We start from the raw sequence: 24,316 nt of genomic DNA, 5'->3' as shown, positions 1-24,316 counted from the left end.
AAAGGGGCGGGGCGCGGCGGTACCTGGGCCGCCGAGGAGCCGGGGGTGGGCTCTTCGGGGACAGCCGGCAGCCCCCCCAGATCCGCACCGCCAGCCGCCGGGAAGCTCGGGGCTCCGGGCGTAGAGGCTGCGCTGTCACATGGGCGGCGGCGACGGGGCCGCATTTAAGCGGCCGGGGGACGGCGCCCGCCTCCAGCGCGTCCTCGGGCTTGGCTCCCGCCGGGCGCCCCGCTCTCTGCCCGCCGGGGGCCCCGCGCCGCGCCGCACCGCGCCGCCCCCGCCGGGCCATGCGAGCGCGGGCCCCGCCGCGATGAGCTCGCACATCGCCAAAAGCGAGTCCAAGACATCGCTGCTGAAGGCGGCGGCGGCCAGCGGGGGCAGCCGGGTTCCCCGCCACGGCCCTGCCCGGGAGCCAGGGCTTCCCGGCCGCCGGCTGCCCGGCACCGGCCCGGGCACGCCGCCGCCGTCCGGGGACCCCAGTTCGCGGAGGCCCCTGTGCCGGCCGGCGCCGCGAGAGGAGGGCGCGCGGGGGAGCAGGCGCGGGCTCCCCCAGGCGCACTGCAGGCCCCGGGAGGCGCTGCCGACCGCGGCGTCCCGACCTTCGCCGCCGTCGCCGCTGCCGCCGGCCCGCGGGCGGGATGGGGAGGAACGGGGGCTGTCCCCGGCGCTCGGCCTCCGGGGCTCGCTGCGAGCCCCGGGTCGCGGGGACTCAGCTCCAGCCGCCGCGTCCGAGGCAGACCCGTTCCTCCACCAGCTGCGCCCCATGCTCAGCTCCGCCTTCGGCCAGGTAAGGGCCGCGCCTCCCGTCCGCGCTCCCGGGAAAGGCGCTCGGGACCCTGCCGCGGCTGCGCGCGCCCACAGCCCTCCTCCCGCTGCCCGCGGCCCCCCAGTCACGCTCCCCGTAGTCCTTCCGCAGCCCTGCGCCCTGGCCGGCACTCCGCCTCCCCCGTGCCTGATTCAGCACCCCGTGCGCTGTCCACGCTCCGGGCCTCTTCTGGGCGAGGCACCAGTGCCTCGCCGCCCTCCACCTGCCAGAATAGGCCAGTCCTGCAAGGGAACGACCGCCACAAACCGTCTGGAGATTTTTGCAGGGGTCCGGAGGGGCGCTCCGAGCAGGTGGCGCCAACTCCGGTCTCCAGCCAAGACTGCCAGTGAGCCACCCAAGGGAGCAAAGGGTTTGGAGTCTGGGAGTCAAGAATGGCTACCGCGGGGACACACAGCCTTGCTTGGGGATGGAAGACACTAGTCATGAGCTGTCGTGGCCCCAGAGACCTGGGAAAAGTTTGGAGAGCTAGATGGAGACTGAAAAATATGAGAAAAGAGAAGGGTCTGGGTGGGCATAGAGGGGCTACACAGAGCTATGGCTCACATCGGAACTTTGGGGAGATTTAAGAAGTTGTCACTCCAGGGATGTCACTAGGATGGCGGGTGGGCAGCTGTCAAGTTGTAGAACGTGGAATAACACCCTGGCCTGAGTTGATGTGCATTCTAGGGTCAGGAAGGTCACCAGGGGGTCACCAGTGGCTACGCTGGTTTCCTCTAGGCCTTTCTGTCAAGGGTCATTGGCAGCTGAGCATCCGTTCCCTAATCTAGGTCTACAGTTTGGGATGTGCTGCTGGGGAGCGAGGTTCTCAGAAGGGAACTGTGAACTCCTGCGCAAAGCCAGGGTTTCCTCTAGTGCTGAGTCCATAATTAATTCAAACTCATTGGCACAGCGTTGAGGCAGTTCTGCGGCAGCCGAGGAGGGGTGTAATGCAGAGGTCTGATGGGAGAGTTTGCGTGGTGTCTGGAGGAAGAGGGGCCCTGAGTGTTTCTGTGCTAGGATGTAGTGTAGAGAAGCCGTTTCAAGCTCCTGGCTTGCCATGCTGGATCCGAATTCCACGGAGGCCGTGTGTGTTCTGCTTCAGATCTGCACATTCCTTTTCAAAACACTACTCCGTGGTGGCTGATGCCGGCGGAGGTCTGACATGAAGGCAGCTGCACGTGGATTTGGGTTGCGCGGGGCTGCTGTGTGGTGTGATAGGGCAGCCGTGTGTGGCTTTGTTCCTGTGGGGAGCCCTCGTTAGCCGAGTTAGCTGGAAGCAGTTCTCCAGAGTAGAGATTTGGATGCAGGGCTTTGAGAGTTAGTGCAGCGACATGTTGAGGTGGAGTGGGTCTGGGCTGTGGAGTCAGTGACATCTATTCAAACATTTATCTGATATTTGGGGACATCTACTTTGCCCCAGCATTTGCTGGGACCAGGGAGCCGACAGCGGACAAGATAGCTGCGGTGCTGGCTGTTTGGGAGCTCACCATCTAGCAGTGTGGAGGGGTAGGTCACGGGCCCGGAAGCACACATTTTCTGGCTGTTTTGCTAGCACTATGCCTTCGTTCCTAGAAAAAGAGTCTTTTCTTTTTCCAGTCTTCCAGAATTTGCCTTCATGGGCCCTTTGGGAGCTCAGAGCATTTCAGCTGCCTGCTTTCCATCCTCCTTCTACGTTCTTAGTCATTAATAGTCTCCAGCCCGGTATTCTGAAATGTCACCAGGGTCACCTGAGTCAGGAAGGGCTGGAAGGTCCCATCAAATATTTACGACCTCCGTGTGGGAGCTCTTGCCTGTGGAGCTGCAGACTTTTTCTCTAAAGCTCAGCACATTCAGTGTGGGCTTCCTGCTGACAGCTCTCAGACATCTGCTTGAACAACAACAGCAATAACAACGGAACCTAGCCTGGGACTTTTGTGTCAGGGTCTCCAGTCTTCTTTGCTTCTCTTTGCTTTGAGATTTCTGTCCTTAGAGACAGGGCCAGGACCAAGAGAAGGGAAATGGGATTCTGAATACAAAAACATTCTGATAGAATCTGTTTAGGGCAAAACATAGTCGTGGGGAGGTCTATTTCTCACGTCTCCCAAGTTCTGTTATTTTTTTTAACCTTAAGCAAATTGTGTAACCTTGTTAAAGCCTCTGTTTCTTTACCTGCAAAACTGGGAAATCATAGTACTTCACTGGATTTTGGGGGAGTTAAATGGAACATGGAGATAGATGTGTACAGATCTTGGCCGAGTGCATGGTTCAGAGCAAGGGCACTATCGATATTAGTTATTATTGCTATTGTTGATTAACTGCTAAGTGCTGTCCCGGACCTTCTTGTTTCCATTTGCAATAGAGTCAGGGAGAGCCAGGGCTCAAAGTGACACTGAAAAGACCAAGCTAGACTCCTACGTTAGGGGGAACAGGAATCAGGATGCTTTCAGTGACCTCCTAGAGCTGCCTGACTGCCTGCAAGGAGATGATGTGGTTTTGAGGTGAAGCCAGGGAATGGTGGTGTGGGAGAAAGAAGAGTTGCAAATTCCAGTCCCAAGTCGGTCACTTCCCATTGCTGTGACCTTGGGTCTGTTATTCTCTCCCTCTGGTCTGGGTTTCTTCCTCCAGAAATGAGACTGACAAAAACTACCTTGCAGAGCTATTAATGAGGGTCACACAAGATTAAGGATGTCAAAATGCCTGGCTTGAGTAGGTGCTGGGAAAAAAGGGCAGCCTTCATTAATGTTATTGTTAATAGAGTAACTATCTGAATGTGGGCCTGTGTAAGATACTTTGAAAGCTGTCTCTGAGCAGGGCAAGAAAGGCCATTAAATGAGCTGAATGACAAGAGATCTTCCCACGTACCCTCTTTGTGGCCAGCTGAGGACATGCTACCCAGCTGCCTAGAGAGATGCGGCATGAGACATGAACTCAGAATAGGCATGATTTGGGGCAACTCTTGGCATTGGGTTTTGTAAAACTATTTTAAGAATGGTTTTTTTTGTTTGTTTTGTTTTGGTTTGGGTTTTTTTCTGCTCCTTAGTCTAAGCTGAGGAAGAAACACCCCTTGTAGAGGAGGCAACTGTGTATAAAACCCACAGCTCTGTTCCATCTTTTCCCTTTTTCTACCCATAGAGACATCTCTTCTGATTTGACTAGATTAGCCCAATTCCCAAACTGCTTTGCACATAACATGATCACCATATCTAATGAGCAAATGACCAGTATCTCTAGCCTCTGGTCTGCAGAGGTTTCTTAGTTCCTATAGTTCAGATGAGGGAGGGAGACTATATGGAAGCTTGGGTCCTAATAGATTCAATCGTACTAGGTCTGTGTTCCTAGGATGAGGGCTGTGTATTTTGTTCATTCCTGCCCTGCCCAGTCTCTCCCTACTGCTCTCTCGGAGGGCTGGGATACCCTCTTGCCTTTCATCGGGGGCCTGGGGAAAATGAAAGAGGAGGTCAGCTTGGGGTTAATATCAATCCTATACAGTCCTCCAGGACATCCGCTTTGGCCTTTGGCTGTTTTGGGGAAGCAACAAGAGTGGCCTGAGACCTCCGTCAGGAGCTCACTAAACATTTGCCAAAGTATCTTCTCATGATCTTATCTTCACAGCAGTCTGTGAAGGTTGGCATTATCCCCCCCCCACTCCCCCCACCCCCATTTTAGAGATGAGGAAACAGGCTCGAGAGAGGGGAGTGGCTTGTCCAAAGGTCACACAGTAAGTAAATGGCAGGGCTGTGATCTCTGAAGAACCTGCCTGTGCTGCTCCATGCCAGTTCGGTGGGGAGTCACATAAGTGTGTTTCCTATTTGTCAGAAACATCCACAAAGCACCTCTTAGGTTATGACCCAGCTTTCCCTGAGTGTGTTCACACCAGGCTGTCATCCAAGCTCAAATGCTGGTGATAGAACTGATCAGGGCTAGAGGCCAGCCTCCCTCCTAATCAGGAATAATCAGCAAAGGGTTTATCCTTCTCATCCCTCTGATCCTATTATTCCATTCCAGAACTCAAAGTGTAGGCTTCTGGAGGCCCAGGGGCTGCTGTCCCAGTGAAGAGGGATGGGAAGGTGGGGCCACATGATATGCTCCTTAGAGAAGCCCCCACTGTTCGATCCTTTTATTTTTTTTTAATGTTTTTATCTATTTTTGAGAGACAGAGACAGAGCGAGTCGGGGAGGGAGCAGAGAGAGAGAGAGAGAGAGAGAGAGAGAGAGAGAGAGAGAGACAGAATCCAAAGCAGGCTCCAGGCTCAGGGCTGTCAGCACAGAGCCCGATGCGATGCGGGCTCCAACTCAGGAGCTGTGAGATCATGACCTGAGCTGAAGGCGGACGCTCAACCGACTGACCCACCCGGGTGCCCCGATCCTTTTAAAAAATTTCTCCTAAAGGTCAAGCCACCTGCTCCCTCTAGATCACCAGTTATCCTATGGTCACTCAGGACCACCATAACCTGACCTGTCCAGCCCAAAATAGCTTAAGCAAGCTCTGAGTTAGAATCCCTGAATCCCTTGCTGCCTTAAGCCTCAAGCTAGCAGAATCCTTCCCCCTGAAGAAGGATGGGATTTCTTCAAAGTGCATGACTTTTTCCATAGGGGCCTGTTCTTGCCATTTCCCGTCTCCTGTTTCCAAGGACAGGCATATTTCAAGGTTGACAAATGGGGGCTGTGCTCTGGGCTGGCCTGCAGGGGGCAGAAGTCACCAGATCTGACTGAGTGGGTGTTTTGATGAGTATGGGGGAAGGGAGCGCACAGCTGGCCCTTTAAGATCAATCCTGGGCAGGGGAAGGGGCACCTTCTAGGTGCCTGGCACTGTGCCAAGCCCTTTGTGTGTGTATTATCTCATTAACTGCTCACAACAGCCCAAGAGGGAAGGGTTATTAGTGTACCCATTTTATAAAGAAACTGAGGCTCAAAGAGATTCACAAGTTTTCAAGGTCATAGAGTTTGCTAGGCAGAAGGGCAAGATTTGAACCAGGTCAGCCGGCCTCTGCTTTCCAAGCTCTTAGCATCCGTGTCAGTGGTCTTCAACACTGGCTGCAGATTACATTTACCTGGAGCACTAAACACCACCAATGTCTGGAGCTTACCTACACCTATTAAACCAGAATCTCTGGGGAGGCTCCCCAGAGATTCTCAGCTTCAGCTAGCATTGAGAATCTCTGCTTGATGCTGTGGCTGCCTTTCCGTGTATCTGCCCAGGTAGTTAATATGAACTGGGTCTGTACCTGAAACCTAACCCAACTTCCCTCTGGGGTCCCTGGTGAGCCCAGCTTTTCAAGAGTCTGCAGATGGTTGGTGTTCTAGGTTTGACCTCCAAGTCTTTCCGAAACCCCCAGACTAAGTCGGATTCCTCTGTCTCACATTCTCGGAGGTTTTGTGTTTCCCCTTCATAGCATTTACCTGAAATGTAATTAAATAAGTGCCTTCCTAGCTCTTTAATAGCTCTCGCCTGCCTGCTAGAGCGTAAGCTCCCTGAAAGCAGGGACCGTGTTTATCTTGTTCTCCCCACAGCATTCCCAGAGCCAGGCACAGTGACTGGCACACAAACACTGGACAAATGTTACTTCCTCCTTCCATTTTAATAATTACTCTCTGAGTATCTACCATGCGCCGGGTACTTGCCCACATCTGCTTTAGAAGCAAGATAAGGGGAAACCCCATTTTTCCAGGCAAGGAAACAGAAGCTCTGGAATGTGAGAAGTCAGAAGCTGGCAGACCCTTCTCATGCACCTGAGTCTCGTGACCCTGACCCCCCTGCCCCGCAGAGAGGCTGCTTTGTGCTCTCTTCTGGAGGAACATGTCTTTGGAGAAGACACTTATGTTAGCTGCTCACTCATCTGTTTCATCTCCCCGGTGTTTTTCCTGCCCTTTGGGAGTCAACGCCTCCCCGATCTCCTCCCTCTGTCCTCAGGGGCTGCCCCTCCTTCTCCGTACCCCCCCTCTGGAGGTTTGGCCCAAACAAGGCTGCTGAGTAACTCCCCTGATTAAACCGTTCCATCGTCAGCAGCAGCGCAGACGTCAGGAGCTATCCAGGGACTTCCTCCCCCGGCTCCCTGGGAGCGAGCCTGTGGCACCTTCTGGGCTGCGCCCCACCCACTCCCCTAATGGGGCTTCTGACCAGCCACTCAAGCTGGACAAAAAAAATCCCTGGGAAAGCAGCCTCCCTAGACTGAAAACTCTTTCAGCGACCCGTGAAAGGGTTTTTGCACCGGGGCCGAGAAAGAGTTCGCCTTCCCAACCTGCCTCTGGTGCCCCCTGCTGGGAAAAGCTGGCTGCAGGGGGGAAACAGGGACGCCTCCTCTCTTGGGTCATCGGGCTCCGCCTGTAGGTCTTGAATGTAACATCTGAGGCTTGAGATGAGTTCCCATCAAACCGGGAACCCAGAGGGACGAAGAAGAGCCACTCACTTAAAAAAGTTCCAGTCGTGGGACCTCGAAGACCACTCTGACAAGGGCAGACTCTCAGCTTTGCACCCAGAGGAAGCCTGTGACAGATCTTCACTCAGGATTAGGCGGAGGATGGTTAGAGGGGTCACAGCCCTGGATCACACCTCTACCGGCACTGCCTCCATCATGCCCCCCGCCCTCCCGGTGGTCTCTTGGTTTCCCTTGGGTCGGAGAGACCTGACATAGCAAAGGGAGCGAAGGACCTGATCACTGCTGTTGGCTCAGCTTCCAGCCCCGGAGCCTCATCCCCTTTTGGTAACGAGGCAAGTGTGAAAAATGGAGCGTGATGGGGATGTCACAGGATCTTCCAGGCCTTCAACTGGAACTGCCTGCTCTCAATCCAGCTGTGATTGCCAGGGGGCAATTAGGATGTGTGTCTGTCCCTGAGTTCTTGTGTGTGTGTGTGTGTGTGTGTGTGTGTGTGTGTGTGTGTGTGTGTATGCAAGCAAGCACAAGGCTGGGAGCTGGGAGGCACCCTGGCTTTGGTAGCCCAAACTAGCCTGCTTCCCCTTCTGGGTCTGCTGGCCTAATTCCCAGCTGCAGCTGCCATTCTGGGCCCCCCTCCCTGAAGCAATCTCCCTGCAGATTTGGCAGCAGGAGAGGAGGGGCTGAGGGAAGGGAAATGAACCGGAGAGAGGACTGAGCTCTAATCTGATGTAGATGATCCGGCAGCTTTCCCCAGCTTGCTGCCCTCTGCCATCAGCTCTCCAGGCGATTTTCTCTGTGCCCTGCCCTCTCCCCTCCTGCCTTCATGTCCTTAAGAAAGTGCCCAGAAAGTTAAACCCACACACACAAACATATACACAATCCACAAAAAAAAAAAAAAAAAAATCAGCAGGAGCAGGCAGACGAGTAAGAGAGCACGCGCGCAGGAGAGAGGGCTCAGAACGGTCCAGGAGGAAGAACCGCGCAGGCAGATGGAGGCTGGGGTTGGCTGTGACAGGGACTAAGGTCTCTTAGTCCCCAGGAGTCTCCTTCATGGACCCGGGGATCCTGAGAGGGGCTGCCTCAGCTTAGGATGGGCAACTGTGTCAAGTCTCCACTGAGAAATCTCTCAAGGAAGGTATGTTTCTGGAGTTCCCAAGATCTGGGGCAAGGGAGGGGGCATCTTGCCATCTGTGCCAGAGTTGGGGACGGAGGGGGTGGGCATCTGAAGCTTGCTACCCTTTCCGTGGGTTCCATCTAGAGCTGTTTCCCTGCCTCAATCTCTAGATTCCCTCCGATCCCAGTTTTCTGTGTCTCAGGCTCTGCGCTGAAGTTGGGACTTAACAGCTGCATGGGGGGCCGTGTTTGGGAATTAGCACAAGATTTAGGAAAGAAACCGAAGAGTTCCTGGGCTACAAAATAAAAAGCACAGATCCACAGCATGTGAGTGACCGGACCTTCCTGGGGCTGGTAGGATCAGAAGAGGGTTGAGCCGGGCTTGGCCTCTGTTGCTGCTGAGGTTCCTTCCCAGCCGTAGGACCAGGGACTCATTCCTCTCTTTGAGAGCATCTGGCCCTCTCTCTGGTGGTCTCTAAACCTTCAGAATTGTGGGTTTTGAAGTCAATCCCATTGCTACTGGGGTATCCCCTGCCACCCTCAATAATTCTTGAATCAGGTTAGAGAATCTCAACTAGGACCAGCTGCTTAAACAGGATGTTGAGCAAAGGTGTCTGTAAGTCGCTTTGTGTAGTGGATTTATTGCTTATCTACCAGGATGATATCCTTTTGCAAGAGTTCCTTTTGGAAAGCAAATCACCACCTCCAAGACATTTTTCATGCAAAGCTGGGCTTACATCTACAGGGTTTTGCTTTAAATGGGCTCTGCTTGTATTTCTAGCCCTCTGTAGCTGAGCCATAGAAGAAACTCATGGATATTATTTAAAGGAAGGAGGAATGATAGGGATGTTTTCTTCCAGTTCTTTCATTTTCCCGATAAGGAACTTGATTGCCACTCAGGTAAAGTGACTTACCGAAGGTCTCAGGTTAACTAATGGCATCTCTGTCCCTAACCCCATACTACCTCCTGGGTCAGTTTGATAGTCTCTTCATTTAGGAAATTTTGAGCCTTTTTGCTCATCACCTTCCTCATTTAGCTAAGCTGCTCACACCAAATTCCCTTTCATCTCCACTGTTCCTGGGATCCTTTCGAGGGTTGACTGTTTCTTCTGTGCACACAGCCCCATCAGCTGTCATCTTAGGAGAGGATTTGGCCTCCACGCAGTTGCAGAGAAGCAGAAACTGACCTGAATTAGTCTAGAGGACCACAGGCTGAAAGCCTCCCCCCCGCCCCGGGTTCTGTCCAAAGCTTAAAGCGGTGAACTTAAGAACAAGATTTTTCCCTCTGTTCTACCTCCCCTCTTCTCCCTGTACACAGCAGAGTGTTTAAGAGCCAGACTTCTCAAATCTGTTCTTTCCAGCCATGTGACTTTGGGCAAGTTACTTGACCTCTCTGGACCTCAATTCCCTTGTCCATCAAGTGGAAATACTAATATTTGCCTCCCAAGGTGATTGTCAGAAGCAAATAAAAGTGCTGTGCACACTGCCCAGAACTGAGTCCTCAATAAATGGTAATTAGTATTATTATCATCATGATCCTAATGTTTCCACTCTGGGTTTTCTTAGGATGGGGATGGAGGATAAAAAGAAAATAGGAGAGGTTTTGAGTCCACGGAATAAGGTAAAAGACAATAAAACTTCTTGCATTCAATTTCATTTTTCTTTTTGTAATAACAGCAGTTGCTTTCTTCTGAAAAGCCACAACACACCCAGCCTCTGTGATCTCGTTTGCTCTTTTCCACCAGGTAGTTCTCTTGGCTCTTTTATAGAGCAAGGAGCTGGGCTTAAGCGCGTTCCTAAGGTCACACAGCCGAGTGGAAGCGGAGTGGAGATTTTGGAAACGCTGGTCTGTGTGAATCCATAGCTGGTATTTTCTTTTTATTTTTGCCTCTGTGAGAGGCTGCCTCTCTCTCCTGCTGTCAGAAATGTTATTTGTAGATCCCCGCACCTGACCTTCCAGGTCGTCCGGATTCCCACTCACTGCAGCGATTCCTTCCTTCACCTCGCCAAGCGCTTGCTCACTTACTCCCCCGCTGCTTGAATACCTTCCAAGTGAGAGGAAGCTTTGACCTGCCTTCTCTTAGCCAGCTCGTGTTGTTAGAAAGCTGTAAGGTCATGAGGCAGGCTGACCCCTCCTGTTGCCATGCTCCTCTCGGGGAGATGTCCCCTCGGTGCCAGGGGACATTGTCAAGCCGCTGCCCACTTGGCTTCCTGAGCGTGGTAGCCGGGGGGCGCGTAATGGGGAGAGGCGGCCTGCTCCGGGCTCCGTGTGGGGCAGGACCAGGCTGTCAGGTGCCATCACTGGCCGGGGGAGAACAGCAGCCTCCCGGGGCGACTTGGTGCCAGGCAGTATTATGATCAAGAGACGCAGTGGAAATTCCCCAGCCACCGCGGGTCCCTTCTTCGTGGGAACACATTCTTCTCCATCCTTCTCCGTTCTTTCCTGATTGGCAAATATTCTCCCACTTCCTCTGGAGCCAGAAGTAAATGCCTTCTGGCTCCCGGCACCTCTTATGTTGCATCTCCATCATCGCCGTTGTCCTTATCATCGTCATTGTCATCCCCATGGCAACTCCATGCATTTGGCTCTTACAGTGCTCCAGGCACTGTGCAATAGCTCATTTATTTCTCACGAGAATCCTGCGAGGGGCCGCGTGTATCCCCGCCGGACTGAGAAGGAACCCAGAGCACAGAGAGGTGCAGTCACTTGCCCAAGGTCACATAGCAAGCAAGGGGCAGGGCCAGAATTTGTCCCCGAGACTGTTGGAGTCCAGAGCCAGGGTACTAAATCTCTTCTCTGAGCTCTGTGCCTCCGCTGTGCTGCCTCCTCCTTCCCGGCTTGTGCTCACTCTGAGCCAAGTGTACGAGACTCAGCCAGAAACGAAAAGGCGGATTCTCTGCACACATCTCGGGAGCTTGTTTCATGGGGTCGAGCCGCTGTCTACTGCCAACATTCCTCTGAGCCAGCCTCCCAGTTGGGAAGGTCTCTCTGGATTTGCCCTTGCTCTAGCCTGGGTCCTGGGATCCTGTGAGAGTATGGCTGAGGCCCTGAACTCTTTCAGACATTAAACCAGAATGGCCCTCGGTCTGCCTGACCTCTCTGAAGTTCTGAGACAAGCAGAGACCCAAACCTATTGCATTCACTGAACTTGGGCCTTGCCCTGAGCATGAATTGCTGCCTCCCCTCTGAGGAACCAGGATACTGCTCCTGCCTCTCTAGGCCTGGGAGAGGCTTAGGAGGTTGGAAGGGAGTCTAGTCTGGAGCCCCAAAGCGCGGGGCTTTGGGGAGAAGATGCACTGGAGGAGAGGGGAGATGATGTAAGCTGGGAGAGACTGTTTAGGTTCTCAGCCTGGGAGGACAGGCCGCCCCCTACATCACAGGATCTTCTCCTGGGCATGATCTTCTGTGAGCTGGAGGAACCTGGCAGCAAGTGGGGTACAGTAGGACAGAGGGTAGGGTGGGCAGCTCTGGGGTTCTTGGGCAAAGACGGCCCTTCAAGTTTCAGCTGCTCTGTTTCTCCTTGAAAGGTTTGCCTCTAAGTCCAAGCTCATCCAAGCTCAGGACTGAAGGCAGAGTGCCCTGGCCTGGATCCTGGGGGGCCTTGGGCATCCTGGGGAGGCCAGGGTGGACTAGAATGTTGTGTCTGGATGCTGCTGTTGTCCTAAGGGGACCGTCTGTGGCGGGTGCTGACTTTTTATAGCTGCATGGGAACTGTCAGGGAGGAGGAGACGAGGGCCAGGGCCTGAAAGCACAGCTATATTCGGTAAGCAGAGAGAGGGCCCCTGCCTCAGCCTCTAGAGGCCGGGCAGGCTGGGCCAGGCAGGGAGCCAGAGACAGGAGGGGGAAGAAGGAGAGCTGCTGGGGGCAGAGAGCGTCTAGTCTTGAGGCAGCAAACTGGGTAGACTCTGACCCTCAGATGGGCTTTGCTTGGCCCAGCTGAAGGTCTGGAAACCTTGGGCTGAGTTAAGTAGCACTGTCCTTCGGAGAGGACAGTCCCCCCTCTTGGTTATGTCGGCTAGGCTCATGTGTTTGCACCTGCCAGTCCGGCAGCCTACCCGAGCCTGCTCTGTGTGTTCCCAGCTCTGATTGTCGTCACTGCCTTCCAGTGGGGTCTATTGAAGGCAGGGACAAAAGTCAGTTTGGGAACATCTTGGGCAAGGACCGTATTCATTAGTCTCTGAGCGAGCACTTCCCATTGGCTGGAACAGAAGCCTCCCTCTGCCTCCTTCTCTTTCTAATCTTCTGCATGCATGCGAGTGTGTGATTTTGTGCGTGTGTGTGTGTTGTGAACACATGTGTGCCCGTGTTCCACACGACGGGTGTCACACCCAGCTCTCCCCGGAGCATCCGTTTCAGGCAAGGATCAGAGACTCCATTTCTTGAACCAGTTTCACTCCTGCCTCCCATGCATCCCGAGAGCTCTCCGAACCCTACTGTCTGACTCTCCAGGGTCTCCTCTTGAGGAGAGCCCCTTCTAGGACCAGCAGCCAGGCTGAGGCCAGGAGGGCCGGTTGGGCAGGGAGGTGACGCCCTTGCCTCTCTTTTGTATTTGCTTGGTGCTGGCTGAAGATGCGCCAGGAGGAGAAGAGCAGCTACACAGTGGTGCAGACGAGCGAGGAGGGGCTGGCGGCCAGCGGCGAGCTCCCAGGACCGCTCCTGATGCTGGCCCAGAACTGCGCGGTCATGCACAACCTGCTGGGCCCTGCCTGCATTTTCCTGCGCAAGGGCTTCGCTGAGAACAGGCAGCCTGTACGTAAGTTGGCCCCAGTGGAGCCTCACTCGACTTGCCTTTAAGGGCATAACGAGGTGCTGGGAAGAAGAGGGGCCCAGTACGCAGCAGCAACCTGTGTCCCCTAATGGATGTACCCCAAACCCTCAACTTGGGAATCTGACTCCCAAAGTTTCCCACCCATGGCTGCAAAGCACTGGTGAGTCTACATCCACCAGCAAGAAGTAATAACAGCAGCTCATATTTTTTGTTTGTTTGCTTGTTTTTTGTTTTTTGGTTTTTTTTGTGTTATTTTTGAGCACTTGCTATGTGCAAGGCACTGTGCTAAGTGCTTTGGTGCATCTCTTCAATTAAGTCTCAGAGCAACCCTGAGAGGTAAGTACTATGATCATCCCCATTTGGCAGATGAGGAAACTGAGTCAGGGAGGTAACTCGAGATGACAGCTAGTGGGAGGCAGAGGTAGGGTTCGAACTTTGGGAGTCTGACTCAAGGGTTTCCTGTACTCTTAACAACCCTCCTGAATACAATGTCCAGTACTTCCTACAATAATGGAAATATTCTATAATTGATGCTGTCCAATATAGTAGCCACCAGCCACACGTGGCCATTGAGCTTTTGAATTGTTTGGTTCCAATTCCAATTCCGATAGCCACACGCGGCTACTATATGGGGCAACCTCCTTTAGGTATCTGAGCGGTCACCGGGAGAGGGTGATAATCATAATGTCACCAATACGAATGTATGAAGGTTCCATTTATTGAATGCCACACGCTAAACACTTTATTTTTTTTAAGTTTATTTATTTTTGAGACAGAGACTGTGAGCAGGGGAAGGGCAGAGAGAGAGGGAGGCAGAGAATCCCAAGCATGCTCTGTGCTGTCAGTGCAGAGCCTGACATGGGGCTTAAACCCATGAACTGCGAGATCATGACCTGAGCCAAAATCAGGAGTCGGATGTTTAACAGACTGAGCCACCCAGACGCCCCCTAAGCACTTTATATATCTTGTCTCACGGGATGCTCACAAAGGTCTTATTAGGTGGGTACCAGTATCAACCCATTTTATTGATGAGACTATGGCTCAGAGAGCTGAAGTGACCTACCCAAGGCCCCACAGCTAGCAAGTTGCAGATCTGGGCTTTGCACTTGAGTTTGTCCGACGCTAGAGGCCAAGATCTTCTCCCAGACCACATAAGCTGGGGAGAAAGGGGTATTCCCATCTCACCCCTGGGGTTGGTGCTCATGGTTTCCCTGTCACCTCGGTGGGCATCCCTGGCCCTGCTTCACACAGCAGAGTGTGTGATCCAGGGGCCAGCTCCCAGGACTCAGCCAGACCAGCACCACCACAGGCACCTAGAGAGGGGTACCTGGCCTTCCTGCTCCTGGCTCTGGCTGTGCACGAAGCAGAGGGGGCGGGCTGCCCTGGGGGTCAGCAGTACCCTATTCCCCTCCAGTCCTGCAGAACTGGGTCCTGGAAAAGTGGGAGCCTGCTTGAGGCTTGAAGGGGGGGCGGGGAAAGGACTCATGTCGAAGTGACTTATCCTAGCCAGTGTCCTCTGCGTGCATATGAACACACATACACTCGCCTACTCGCTCACTTCACTTACCGGGGGTACAGGGCATGGCAAAAAATCATCCTTTTCGGCCACCCAAGATCCAAGTCTGATTAGGAAGAGAGTGACGACAATGCACCGTGACAGGCTTTTACGGTGGAAGTCCCGACAGTCGTCTTGCAGAGACACGCATACCTTCAGTGAATCCTGCCCTCAGCTAGAAATACTACCTGAGGGCTGGATAGCTTGCAGCCTGCTCAGCCCCGGCTCATGTACACTCTCAACACTGTCCTGCCACATTTAGCCACTCCTGAGCACAGGGTCCTGTGCACCTGGTTGTCTCATAAGGGGTTGCTCAGCAGCCCCTTTCTAGAAGATTCTCAGATTTTCCGGAGCTGGGGTCCCTTGACCCAGGGCCAGTTTACAGTGGGTGGGCAGAAGCTGTCTCTTGCCTGCCCTGACCGTGTGGGCTAGAACAGCCTGTGTGCACAGCTGAGATGCCTCACGCTCACTGTGGCCCACCTGCGTGTCTGTGTTCACGATAGGCGTGCCCACACCTGGTATGTGCTTCCTCAGGGGGGCACGCCCTGCCCCACGTTCCTCCTGCCCAAGGACGGAGAGCTGTGACAGGGAGGATGGGCCCAGTGCGCCAGTTTTGGAGCTGATTGAACAGGTCCAGTGGGGCATCAATTTCGTGCCAGTCTGTCTGCCTCCTGGGAAGGCCTAGGGTGACTGGCACCTCACCAGCCAGAGCTTACCCCATGCGTCCTCTGGGCCTGCTCTTTGGAGGCCTCGCCGCCATCTGTTCAGATGCCTAGACCCAGGGTTTCCTTGACTCCCCAAGGAGATCTGGGCACTGCTTGAAGCTGGAGATGTGTGCTTTGGACCCTGGCAGCAGCCACTGGCACTGGCCGCCCCCAGGGTCCTATGCTGTGTCCCGTGACAGGGCCAGGTGTAGGATGGGGGTCAAACTGGAGAAGGTGGGCGGTGCCCAAGCAGCAGGGCACAGCCTGAAGTCTACCTCCACACCCTTGGCTCCTCCTCCTCCTCTTCCTCCCTGTCTAGTCCCTGCTTTCTGTCCTTCCAGCCCCTCCCTCCTCCCATCGCCTTGCAGATTTCCACACTGTTGTGACCTCCCGCCCACCCTGCTTTATTTACAGGTTTTTGCCTCCAGACCAGCTCTGTTCCCTGACGCATCCTTGTGTCTGGAATGGGGACACAGAGGTTCTCTGCCCAGGCTGGATGGGGCTCTGGGGTCCCTGGGCATCTCCCGTGTCTATGGGAGATGTGGGGCTGCAGCTTTTTCCCTTGAAGACGTGGTCCAGGCATGCGTCCCACTCGGTGCTTGCTGTCCCTTGGATGGCGTCCAGGTTGGGCATTTTGTAACTTCTAGGTTGCTCGCAGCTGCTAATAGGACACTTTCTTTTGTTTCAGGACAGATCGCTGCGGCCAGAGGAGATTGAAGGTAAGACGCAGCCCCTTAGGGGAAAGGGTTGCTCAGCTCTCCAGGCAGTTGAGGGAAGGGAGATTGGTGGGAAGAGAGGCAGAGACACGTTGGCTTCCTGGGGACAAGGCCTGGTACGGGGCTGGGTATCCTCTGTGGAGTCAGCTGTCAGAGGAGCGCCGTCCTGGCAGCTCCAGGGTCTGGCTCTCCGGGCCAGTGGGCACCCGGGCTGCCTCTGATCAGAGGCTCTGTGGATCCCACCCCCAGCCATGCCCACTTTTATTCTGTTCCTCAGAGCTCCGAGAGGCCTTCAGAGAATTTGACAAGGACAAGGATGGCTACATCAACTGCCGGGACCTGGGCAACTGCATGCGTACCATGGGCTACATGCCCACCGAGATGGAACTTATTGAACTTTCTCAGCAGATCAACATGAACCGTGAGTCCCTCCTCTGGGCACCCTCTTTCCTTCCCGTCCCCGCCCTCCAAGTCCTCTGCAGTCACACAGGCCCTGGGCTTAAGTTCTGGGCCCAGCTCTTTCCAGCTCTGTGACTTGGGGCAAACTACTTACCCTCTCTGAGCCTCCTTTTCCTCACCTGTAAACTGTACAATGAGAGGAGCACAGGAAGTCATTGAGAGACTGTCTGCAAAACAACGCTGTACGTGGCACACGGTGATTGTTGAACAGAAGGAAGTTCTCATTACTGTGTTATTCTCTGTCTTAGTTTTGGGGCTCTCCCAGAAGCAGGCCCCGAAACAAGGATTGGAGTGCGAGCAGTTTATTTGGAAGGTGAAGGGAAGCATCAGCAGGGAGTAGGCAAGTGAGACCACAAAGAGAAGGAGCCACAAAGGGTGAACTCTTGAGCCAGCCAGCACCATGAGTGGCCAGAGTCTCATTCTGCTAGGCAGCTCAGGGAGTCAGTGTAGCAAGCCCACCTTGAAGTTAGAGCCCTCATCCCTCCAACGGGGGGTGTTTCAGCAGTCACTGGCTGAAAGCTGCTGTGAGCAGGGGGTGGGGTGGGTGTTGGTTCTCCACCACTCCTACCTGCTGGGGGATCTTGTTGAACTTGAGCTTCCATTTGCACAACAAGAGTAAGGCTTGGGGCAGGTGGGCCAGGCTCTCATAACTTCTGTTTCTCTCTCTGCCTTTCTGCTCTGTCTCTGTCTCTCTGTCTCTCCATCTCTGACATTCTTTGCCTGTCTCTGACCCAGTGTGTCTTTCGCCCGTATCTTTCTCTCTATCCATCTCCCGACTGGTTCCCTCCATCTAACCCTGGCCACTCCCCTGAGCTATTCTTTGATAAGCCACCTGTCCATGGTCACCTGTGTGTCCTCATTTGGCCTTTGGTTGTACCCTGGACCCAGCACTGGACCAGTCAAGGAGGGGTTCACAGTGCCTTCCTTTGCTTAGTTAGAGGTGGGGAGTGGTTGGATGGATGACCTAGCCCTTTCCTCTGTCTCCAGTGGGTGGCCATGTAGATTTCGATGACTTCGTAGAGCTAATGGGACCTAAACTCCTGGCGGAAACAGCAGATATGATTGGAGTGAAGGAACTTCGAGATGCTTTCCGAGAGGTAAGTGACGACCACTGGACAGGCACGGGCAGGGTGTTGTTAGAATTCCAACCCCAGGACAGTTACTTGAAAAGAGAAACTACAGGCCAAGGGAAGGAGCTTGGACAGAGAAGAGTCTCGGGGTAAGGGGGGGGCAATGATGCTAGAGAAGGGGCCCGACCTTGGGCCCCCCACGTTGTAGCTACCCCTTTTTCCTCCCTGCCCTCTCTAGTTTGACACCAATGGTGATGGAGAGATAAGCACCAGTGAGTTGCGCGAGGCCATGAGGAAACTCCTGGGCCATCAGGTGGGACACCGAGACATAGAGGAAATTATCCGAGATGTGGACCTCAATGGAGATGGACGAGTAGACTTTGAAGGTAGGTGGGGTTTGAACGTGGGAGAGAAGCCAAGGCAGTAGTGGCCATACGTGGAGACTTCCAACTGTGTATCCATCATGACTTCATCTTTCCATGCCCCTACCCTTCCATTCTTGTACCCCTCCATCTATGCACCCCTGTAATCCACCTTCCCATTCATCCCTTCACCCAACCATCCGTTGGTCCATCTTGCCAAATCTATCTCTCCATCTGTTCCATCCATCTCTTCATGTGTCCATGTGTCTATCCATTCATCCATCTCTAAAAAATTATCCATACAATCACTTATTCATACGTATGTATATGTTTATGTCTGTGTGTATATCTGGTTCCTCAGGCTGAATCCCTCTTTTCTGGGCTTTCGCAGCACCTCAGGCTCACCCTCATCCTTCACACTGCCCCCCCACGTGCTAGGTGTACCTCTGCTTGACTGAACTTTTTGAGAAGAACACCATTTTCTTTATCTCTGTATTTCCTCATAATTCAGTACCTGGCACATAGCTAATGCTCAGTAAAAGCTTTTGTTTCTTTTTTTTTTTTTTTTCAACGTTTTTTTTTTTTTTTTTTTTTTTTTTAATTTATTTTTGGGACAGAGAGAGACAGAGCATGAACGGGGGAGGGGCAGAGAGAGAGGGAGACACAGAATCGGAAACAGGCTCCAGGCTCCGAGCCATCAGCCCAGAGCCTGACGCGGGGCTCGAACTCACGGACCGCGAGATCGTGACCTGGCTGAAGTCGGACGCTTAACCGACTGCGCCACCCAGGCACCCCATCTTTTTTTTTTTTTTTAAAGGAAGCAGGAATCATTATACTAGTTACCATTTATTGTACATGTATTATGTACCAGTCGCTGCACCAAGTACACTTACCTACATTATCCCATTTTATTTTCACAACAACTATCTGGATTGCCACTATTGTGGCCTCGTGTTACATATGAGGAAATTGAAGCTCAGAGAAGTCATAGGACTTGCTTGAAATTGCCAGACTGTTAAGACGCGGAGCTGGATCATAAACCAGGCCTGGGATCTCAACCACTACATATGTAACCCTGCAAGATACTGCTCAAGACAGCTATGGGATCTAGGGCAAAAATACAGTAAAACGTTCACTCTGTGCTCTGGGAACTTGCCTTCTGAGCAGAAAGACAAGATAAACATGTACCAGGACGTGCGTGTGTCCAGAACACAAAAGTTGGAAGGCCTTTTCTGGGGAGCACTTAGACTCAAGTTTGAGGAGAGTGTGGCTATGTGGAAAGAAGGCTTTGCTGCCACCAGATCTGAAAATTTCAGGTTGCCCGTGTCCCGGTAGTGCCCCCTCACAGATGACAGCCCTTCCCTGCAAGCCCAGCATCCCCCATCCATTCTGCTTGTATGTATTGCATACATAGTATGTATACCTACTGTGTGTTGAGATCTGCCTTGAGAGCCCAAGACCAGCAAGGAAGACAGATGCCAACGCTGTAGTCCCTGCTGTTTTGGGGGAAATACAGTGAGCTGTGGAGTACAGGGGCGAGGCATCTTGCCGAGCTGGAGGGGGGATTAGGGAAGGTTTCCTGGAGGAGGCTATAAATAAATAGAGCTCTAAGAGATGAGTAGGAGCCACCAGGTGAAGCAGAAGGAAAGGGTATTTACCCAAATGAATTGAAACTTACGTCCACACAGAAACCTGCACACAGATGTTTATAGCAGCGTTATTCATAATTGCCCAAACCTGGAAGCAACCAAGATGCCCTTCGGTTGGTGAGTGGATAAAGGGTGACAATGGCATATTATTCACACTAAAAATAAATGAGCCATCAAGCCATGAAAAGACATGGAGAAATCTTAAGTGCATATCACTAAATGAAAGAAGTCAATCTGAAAAGGCTACGTAGTGTGTGATTCCAACTGTATGACATTCTTGAAAAGATAAAACTATGGAGACGGTGAAAAGATCAGTGGTTGCTAAGGGTTGTGCGGTGGGGGAGGTATGAATAGGTGGGGCACAGAGGATTTTCAAGGCAGTGAAACCGTTCTGTATGACACTGTAATAGTGGATACACGTCATTATACATTTGCCCCAACCCACAGAATGTGCGGCACGAAGCCTGAACTTGAATGTTACTGTGGCCTCTGGGTGCTAATGCTATGTCAGCGTGGGTTCATCGATTAGAACAAATGTCCCACTCTGGTGCCGGATGTCGATAGTAGGGGAGGCCGTATGCTGGGAAGGCAGGGTGCATATGGGAACTCTGTACTTTCTGCTTAATGTTGCTGTGAACCTAAAACTGCTCTAAAAAAAAAAAAATCAAGTCTAGTTAAAAGAAAAAGAAGAGAGAGGGGACGAGTGCAGGCAAGCTGAGAGGTGGAGGGAGAGTGAGTGTGCCAGCTGCACCGACAGGGAGATCTGTGTGTGGTTGGAGCGTAATGGATTGGGGGTGAGCTTGTGAGAGCCGCGTCAGCTGGGGCCACAGCTGGGAGGGCCTGGAGGTCACATCAGGATATTGGACGTTATCCAGCGGGGAGCCTGGGAGGTTTCAGAGGGGTCAGGTATGCAAATGAGAAAGCTCCCATCCTGGGGCCCAGCTGCTGTGCGCAAGATGGACTGGGAGAGACCGGAGGGCTGTAGGGGACCAGCCCCGAGGTAGGAGCTATGTCAATGGAGGGGGGGCGCTCAGATCCGAGGGAGACTTGGAGGCTGTGTCCTGAGCTGGGCCTGATGGCTCCTTTCTCCCCACCCGGTCCTGTCCTGTGCCCTCCCAGAGTTTGTCCGGATGATGTCCCGCTGAGGCCGTGAGGGCCCCTCCAGGACTGCCAAGCTCCCCCCGGGCGGGAGAAGAGGAGCCAGAGCGCGCCTCACCCCGCCGTAGCCGCCGAGAGCCCAGGATGGACTGGCGGAAGGGGCCTGCCTGCACCCCAGGGAGGTGCCCACCCTGGACCCCCCTCCCCTCCGCACTGTGAAAGACTCACAACTCCTGCAACTGGAAAGGGGGGCGCCCGCCGATGAGGAGGCCACAGTGCCAAGCCAGCAGAGGTCACGCCGGGTGCCAAGTGCCATGGACCCAGCCGCTGCCGGTGGGGTGGGCCAGGGAGCCTGCCAGCAGCCCCCCCGCACAGCATGTCCGCCCCAGGGCAAAGCCTCTCGCCGCCCTCCTTAGCTCTGTGCCCGTCCCAGCTCGCCACAGCCCTGTTCTCTCAGAACCAATAAAAATATTTCCAAGACAAGGGCAGCTGTGGGGGTCTTTGCTTCTTGGGCCCGTGCAGATGGCACACATTTCCCGAGTACTGACCGCATGCCCAGAGCTGGCTGAACAGTCCTGTATTCAACATGCATTTATTGAGCACCATCAGGTACCCCTTCTCATCTCAGAAGCCGGGACCTTATGCCTCTAGCTGAAGGGGAGCCTGGGGGATATAGTGATTTAGCTGGGTACCCAGTTGCCCCAAACAAAGTCAGGCTCTCAAAGAAAAGGAGACTAGAAATTGGGTAAGCACCTAGCAGGGTCTGTCCCCTTCCTGTCTTCCTGGAGCATCCGTACTGGTGGGGAGACAGACATGACATACTTCACCACGTGGTTACAAATTGTGATGCTTTTATTAAGCAAAAAAGCAGGGATCCGTGGTAGGGTATAATAAGAAGGCCTGGTGTAGTCTGGGGAGGTCAGGAGAGGCTTTCCTGCGGAAGTGATGACAAGGTGTTTGCCATGAAGGAAATCCCAGTGTGTGCGTAAAACAGATGTCGAAATGCTGCTCTGCAGCATTGGAAGCTAGAGAGTATAGTTGTTTACTTGCTGTGTGGCTTTGGGCCAGTCATGTCCCCTCTCTGAACCTCAGTTTCCTCCTGTGTGACAGGGGAATAATAAAGGATAATAAAATCCCCAGTAAGTGCTCTTAGGGCATTGCATTGCATCCCTCCAGGGGCTGCTATTCATATAACTGCCGTGGGAGTGCCCAGCATGGCAGTATTACACAGGATCCGTTTGTAATCACTGTCATTAATTTCTGTCACTGAAGGGTTGAAGGAGTCCAAGGGGGTGTTAGTGGGTGGAAGTTGCCCAGAAGCTTTGACAGGGTGAGGACATGATTGGACAGGTGTGTAGGGTGGACCTGTATACTTGAAGCTTGTGGTTCTCAAACTTTAGCATGTAAGAATCGCCTGGAGATTCTGTTAAGCCACAGATCTGGGCCCCACCCTAGTGCTTCTGATTCAGAGTCTGAAGTGGGGTCCATGAATTTGCATCTCTAATAAGCTCCCAGGGGATGTTCTTGTTGGAGGACCGCAATTTGAGTAACACTGCTGTTAAGTCCCAGACATGGGGGGGTGGGGGGGTGGGGGGGAGGCAAGCGTGTTCCCAGGCAGCGTGGGTGGAGGGGGCTGTGGGCTAAAAGCTGGAAGTGGGTGGTGGGTGGGAAACCCCTGCCCCTGCCCGTGTGCTGCGGCAGAGGCAAGATCCTTGTTCTCAGACTTGGCAGGGAATGTGGGAACGACTGAGGGCACCCCCCTCCCCCCGCCAGAGGCCTGGGTAATCCCCATGTCCCTGAGGCCAGGGGGGCTGGGAGTTCCAAATTCACTCTCATAATCCAATTCTGAGACTAAGCCCTTGGCTCCGCGCCCCGCAAGGCAGGCCTGCGGTTCTGCCTGCTTTTGTATTGACTTGGCTCTGCCCAGAGACCTCAGATCTACATGGTTGCAGAAGTGCAATGGCCTTGGAGGGCCAGAGGAGCAGTTCATAGAAAGAGGGCTCCTGTGGGCATCTCTGTCAGCTGATAGGACGAGCCCTTGGTGGCACCAGAGAGGGAAGAAAGTAGAGTTAGGGTGTCATCTAGAACACTTCTTTCCCTGGTGTGGTGGCCTCCTAATCACAGACAGAGTGGCTATGAAAGCAACTTGAATATATAGCTAGGCCAGTGTTCAGAGATACTCTAGTGCTCAAGTGCTTATTTTCCAAGGACAAGGGGAAGCCCTGGGCCTGGACTTCTGTCTCCTCCAGTGCTGAAACTCAAACTCCCCTTCTGGAACTTGTCTTATATTTAGTGGTTCCTAGATTGTTTGAAGGAAAGGTTCTGCTACATTCGAGGAACGAGGACTCATTTTTCTAGATGGATCCTAACCCAGGTGGGAGTTCTTTCTGTGACCTGCACCACGCAAATGCTTAATTACCTCCCCTAGTGGGAGCTGGGGCTGTGTCATCTTAGAAGGGCTCTCATTGTCTGAAAGGTCCTTAAATCTGAGCTTAGATCTGCCTCCTTATGACTTGTAAACTCCAATTCATTAATTCATGCCTGCATGTGCTCAACAGATACTTAACTGTGCACCTACCATGTGCCAGGTCCGGTGTCAGGGTCCCTGTCTCTAGCAGGGCACACAGTTAAGAAAACAGACAAGTTGGGGCGCCTGGGTGGTTCAGTCGGTTAAGCGTCAGACTTCGGCTCAGGTCATGATCTCACGGTTCCTGGGTTGGAGCCCCGGTTCAGATTCTGTCTCCCTCTCTCTCTGCCCCTCCCCTGCTCATCTCTCTCTCTCTCTCTCTCTCTCTCTCTCTCTCTCTCTTTCTCTCTCTCAAATACAAATAAACATTTAAAAAAAGAGAAAACAGACACGTATAATGTGGCATCAGTGCTGCTTACTAGGTTACTTACAAGGTTAGCCTAGGAGAAGTGAGGAGGGTATGTGAAAGGTACCCAATCCAGTCCGGCAGGGTGGGGAGAGGGTGGAAGGGACAGATTTGCTAGGACCTGAAGAATCTGCCATACTTGGTCAGAGGAGGTAAGGGGAAGAGTGTTTCTGGTTGAGGGAACAGCACGAACAAGGGCCCAGAGGTAAGGGAGAACACAGATCTTTTGGGAAACGAAGCAGAACTCCATCTGCCCGGTGGACTGGGCTGGAGGGAGGAGAGACAGAGATGAGGCTCATCAGGGAGGCAGGGCCCCATCCATCACTGCCACTGGGATGTGGAGAAGCTCAGGTAGGACCTCTGAGGGGCTGCCTTCGTGTGTCAGCCGGGCTCGGAGCAGCAGAAACCGTGGTGCCTATAAAAGGCTTGCTTTTGGAGACAGATATGTCCAGAGGGTGGAGCAAATCACGGAGCAGCTGAGGACGCCCGGGAAGCATCCCTATTAGCAATGTGGTTAATAGCATGGGCTCTGATCAAAAGACAGAGGAAAACAGACCTTCCATGCCCCTGATGGAAGAATACCAGCTCCCTCCGCCCCCTCCCTCCCCGGGCCTTGCCAGAAAGATAGAACCTGAGTCCGAGCCTCTAGATCCAGCAGGCAGCTGGCAGGAAACTCAGAGAACAGGGTAACATGCTGAGCTGTACTGTGACTATTCCACCAGCGATATCCAGGCTGGGAAACTCCCCTGCTCAAACGACTGAAGCTCTTCAACAGATACATTACAAGAAAA

At 53.4% G+C, this 24,316-nt stretch overlaps 1 protein-coding gene across 3 annotated transcripts; it reads left to right on the top strand.

The window, feature by feature from the left end:
• Window positions 1–25: 25 nt before the first annotated feature.
• CABP1 (calcium binding protein 1) lies at window positions 26–21,135 on the top strand. Of its 3 annotated transcripts, XM_058691093.1 has the most exons (7): window positions 26–787; window positions 12,841–13,020; window positions 15,987–16,017; window positions 16,292–16,435; window positions 17,461–17,570; window positions 17,782–17,929; window positions 20,674–21,135. In XM_058691093.1, the coding sequence occupies exons 1-7, from the start codon at window positions 140–142 to the stop codon at window positions 20,697–20,699; spliced, it is 1,287 nt and encodes a 428-aa protein (XP_058547076.1). In that variant the 5' UTR covers window positions 26–139; the 3' UTR covers window positions 20,700–21,135. The 3 variants fall into 3 exon arrangements, with proteins under 3 accessions (XP_058547076.1, XP_058547074.1, XP_058547075.1); XM_058691091.1 differs by lacking the exon at window positions 12,841–13,020 and having other exon boundaries at window positions 34–787; XM_058691092.1 differs by lacking the exons at window positions 26–787; window positions 12,841–13,020 and adding an exon at window positions 919–1,311.
• Window positions 21,136–24,316: the final 3,181 nt, after the last annotated feature.

Source organism: Neofelis nebulosa, chromosome 11, assembly GCF_028018385.1.
Source record: "Neofelis nebulosa isolate mNeoNeb1 chromosome 11, mNeoNeb1.pri, whole genome shotgun sequence".
Taxonomy (NCBI): Eukaryota; Metazoa; Chordata; class Mammalia; order Carnivora; family Felidae; genus Neofelis; species Neofelis nebulosa.
This window is presented reverse-complemented; position numbering and strand designations above follow the sequence as displayed.

Excerpts from the sequence above, each read along its gene's own strand:
- CABP1 (XM_058691093.1), top strand. The coding sequence starts at position 140 with ATGGGCGGCGGCGACGGGGCCGCATTTAAGCGGCCGGGGGACGGCGCC. Across the intron at positions 788-12,840 it reads TCAGCTCCGCCTTCGGCCAG|ATGCGCCAGGAGGAGAAGAG; the intron begins GTAAGGGCCGCG and ends TGCTGGCTGAAG. Across the intron at positions 17,571-17,781 it reads TTCGAGATGCTTTCCGAGAG|TTTGACACCAATGGTGATGG; the intron begins GTAAGTGACGAC and ends TGCCCTCTCTAG.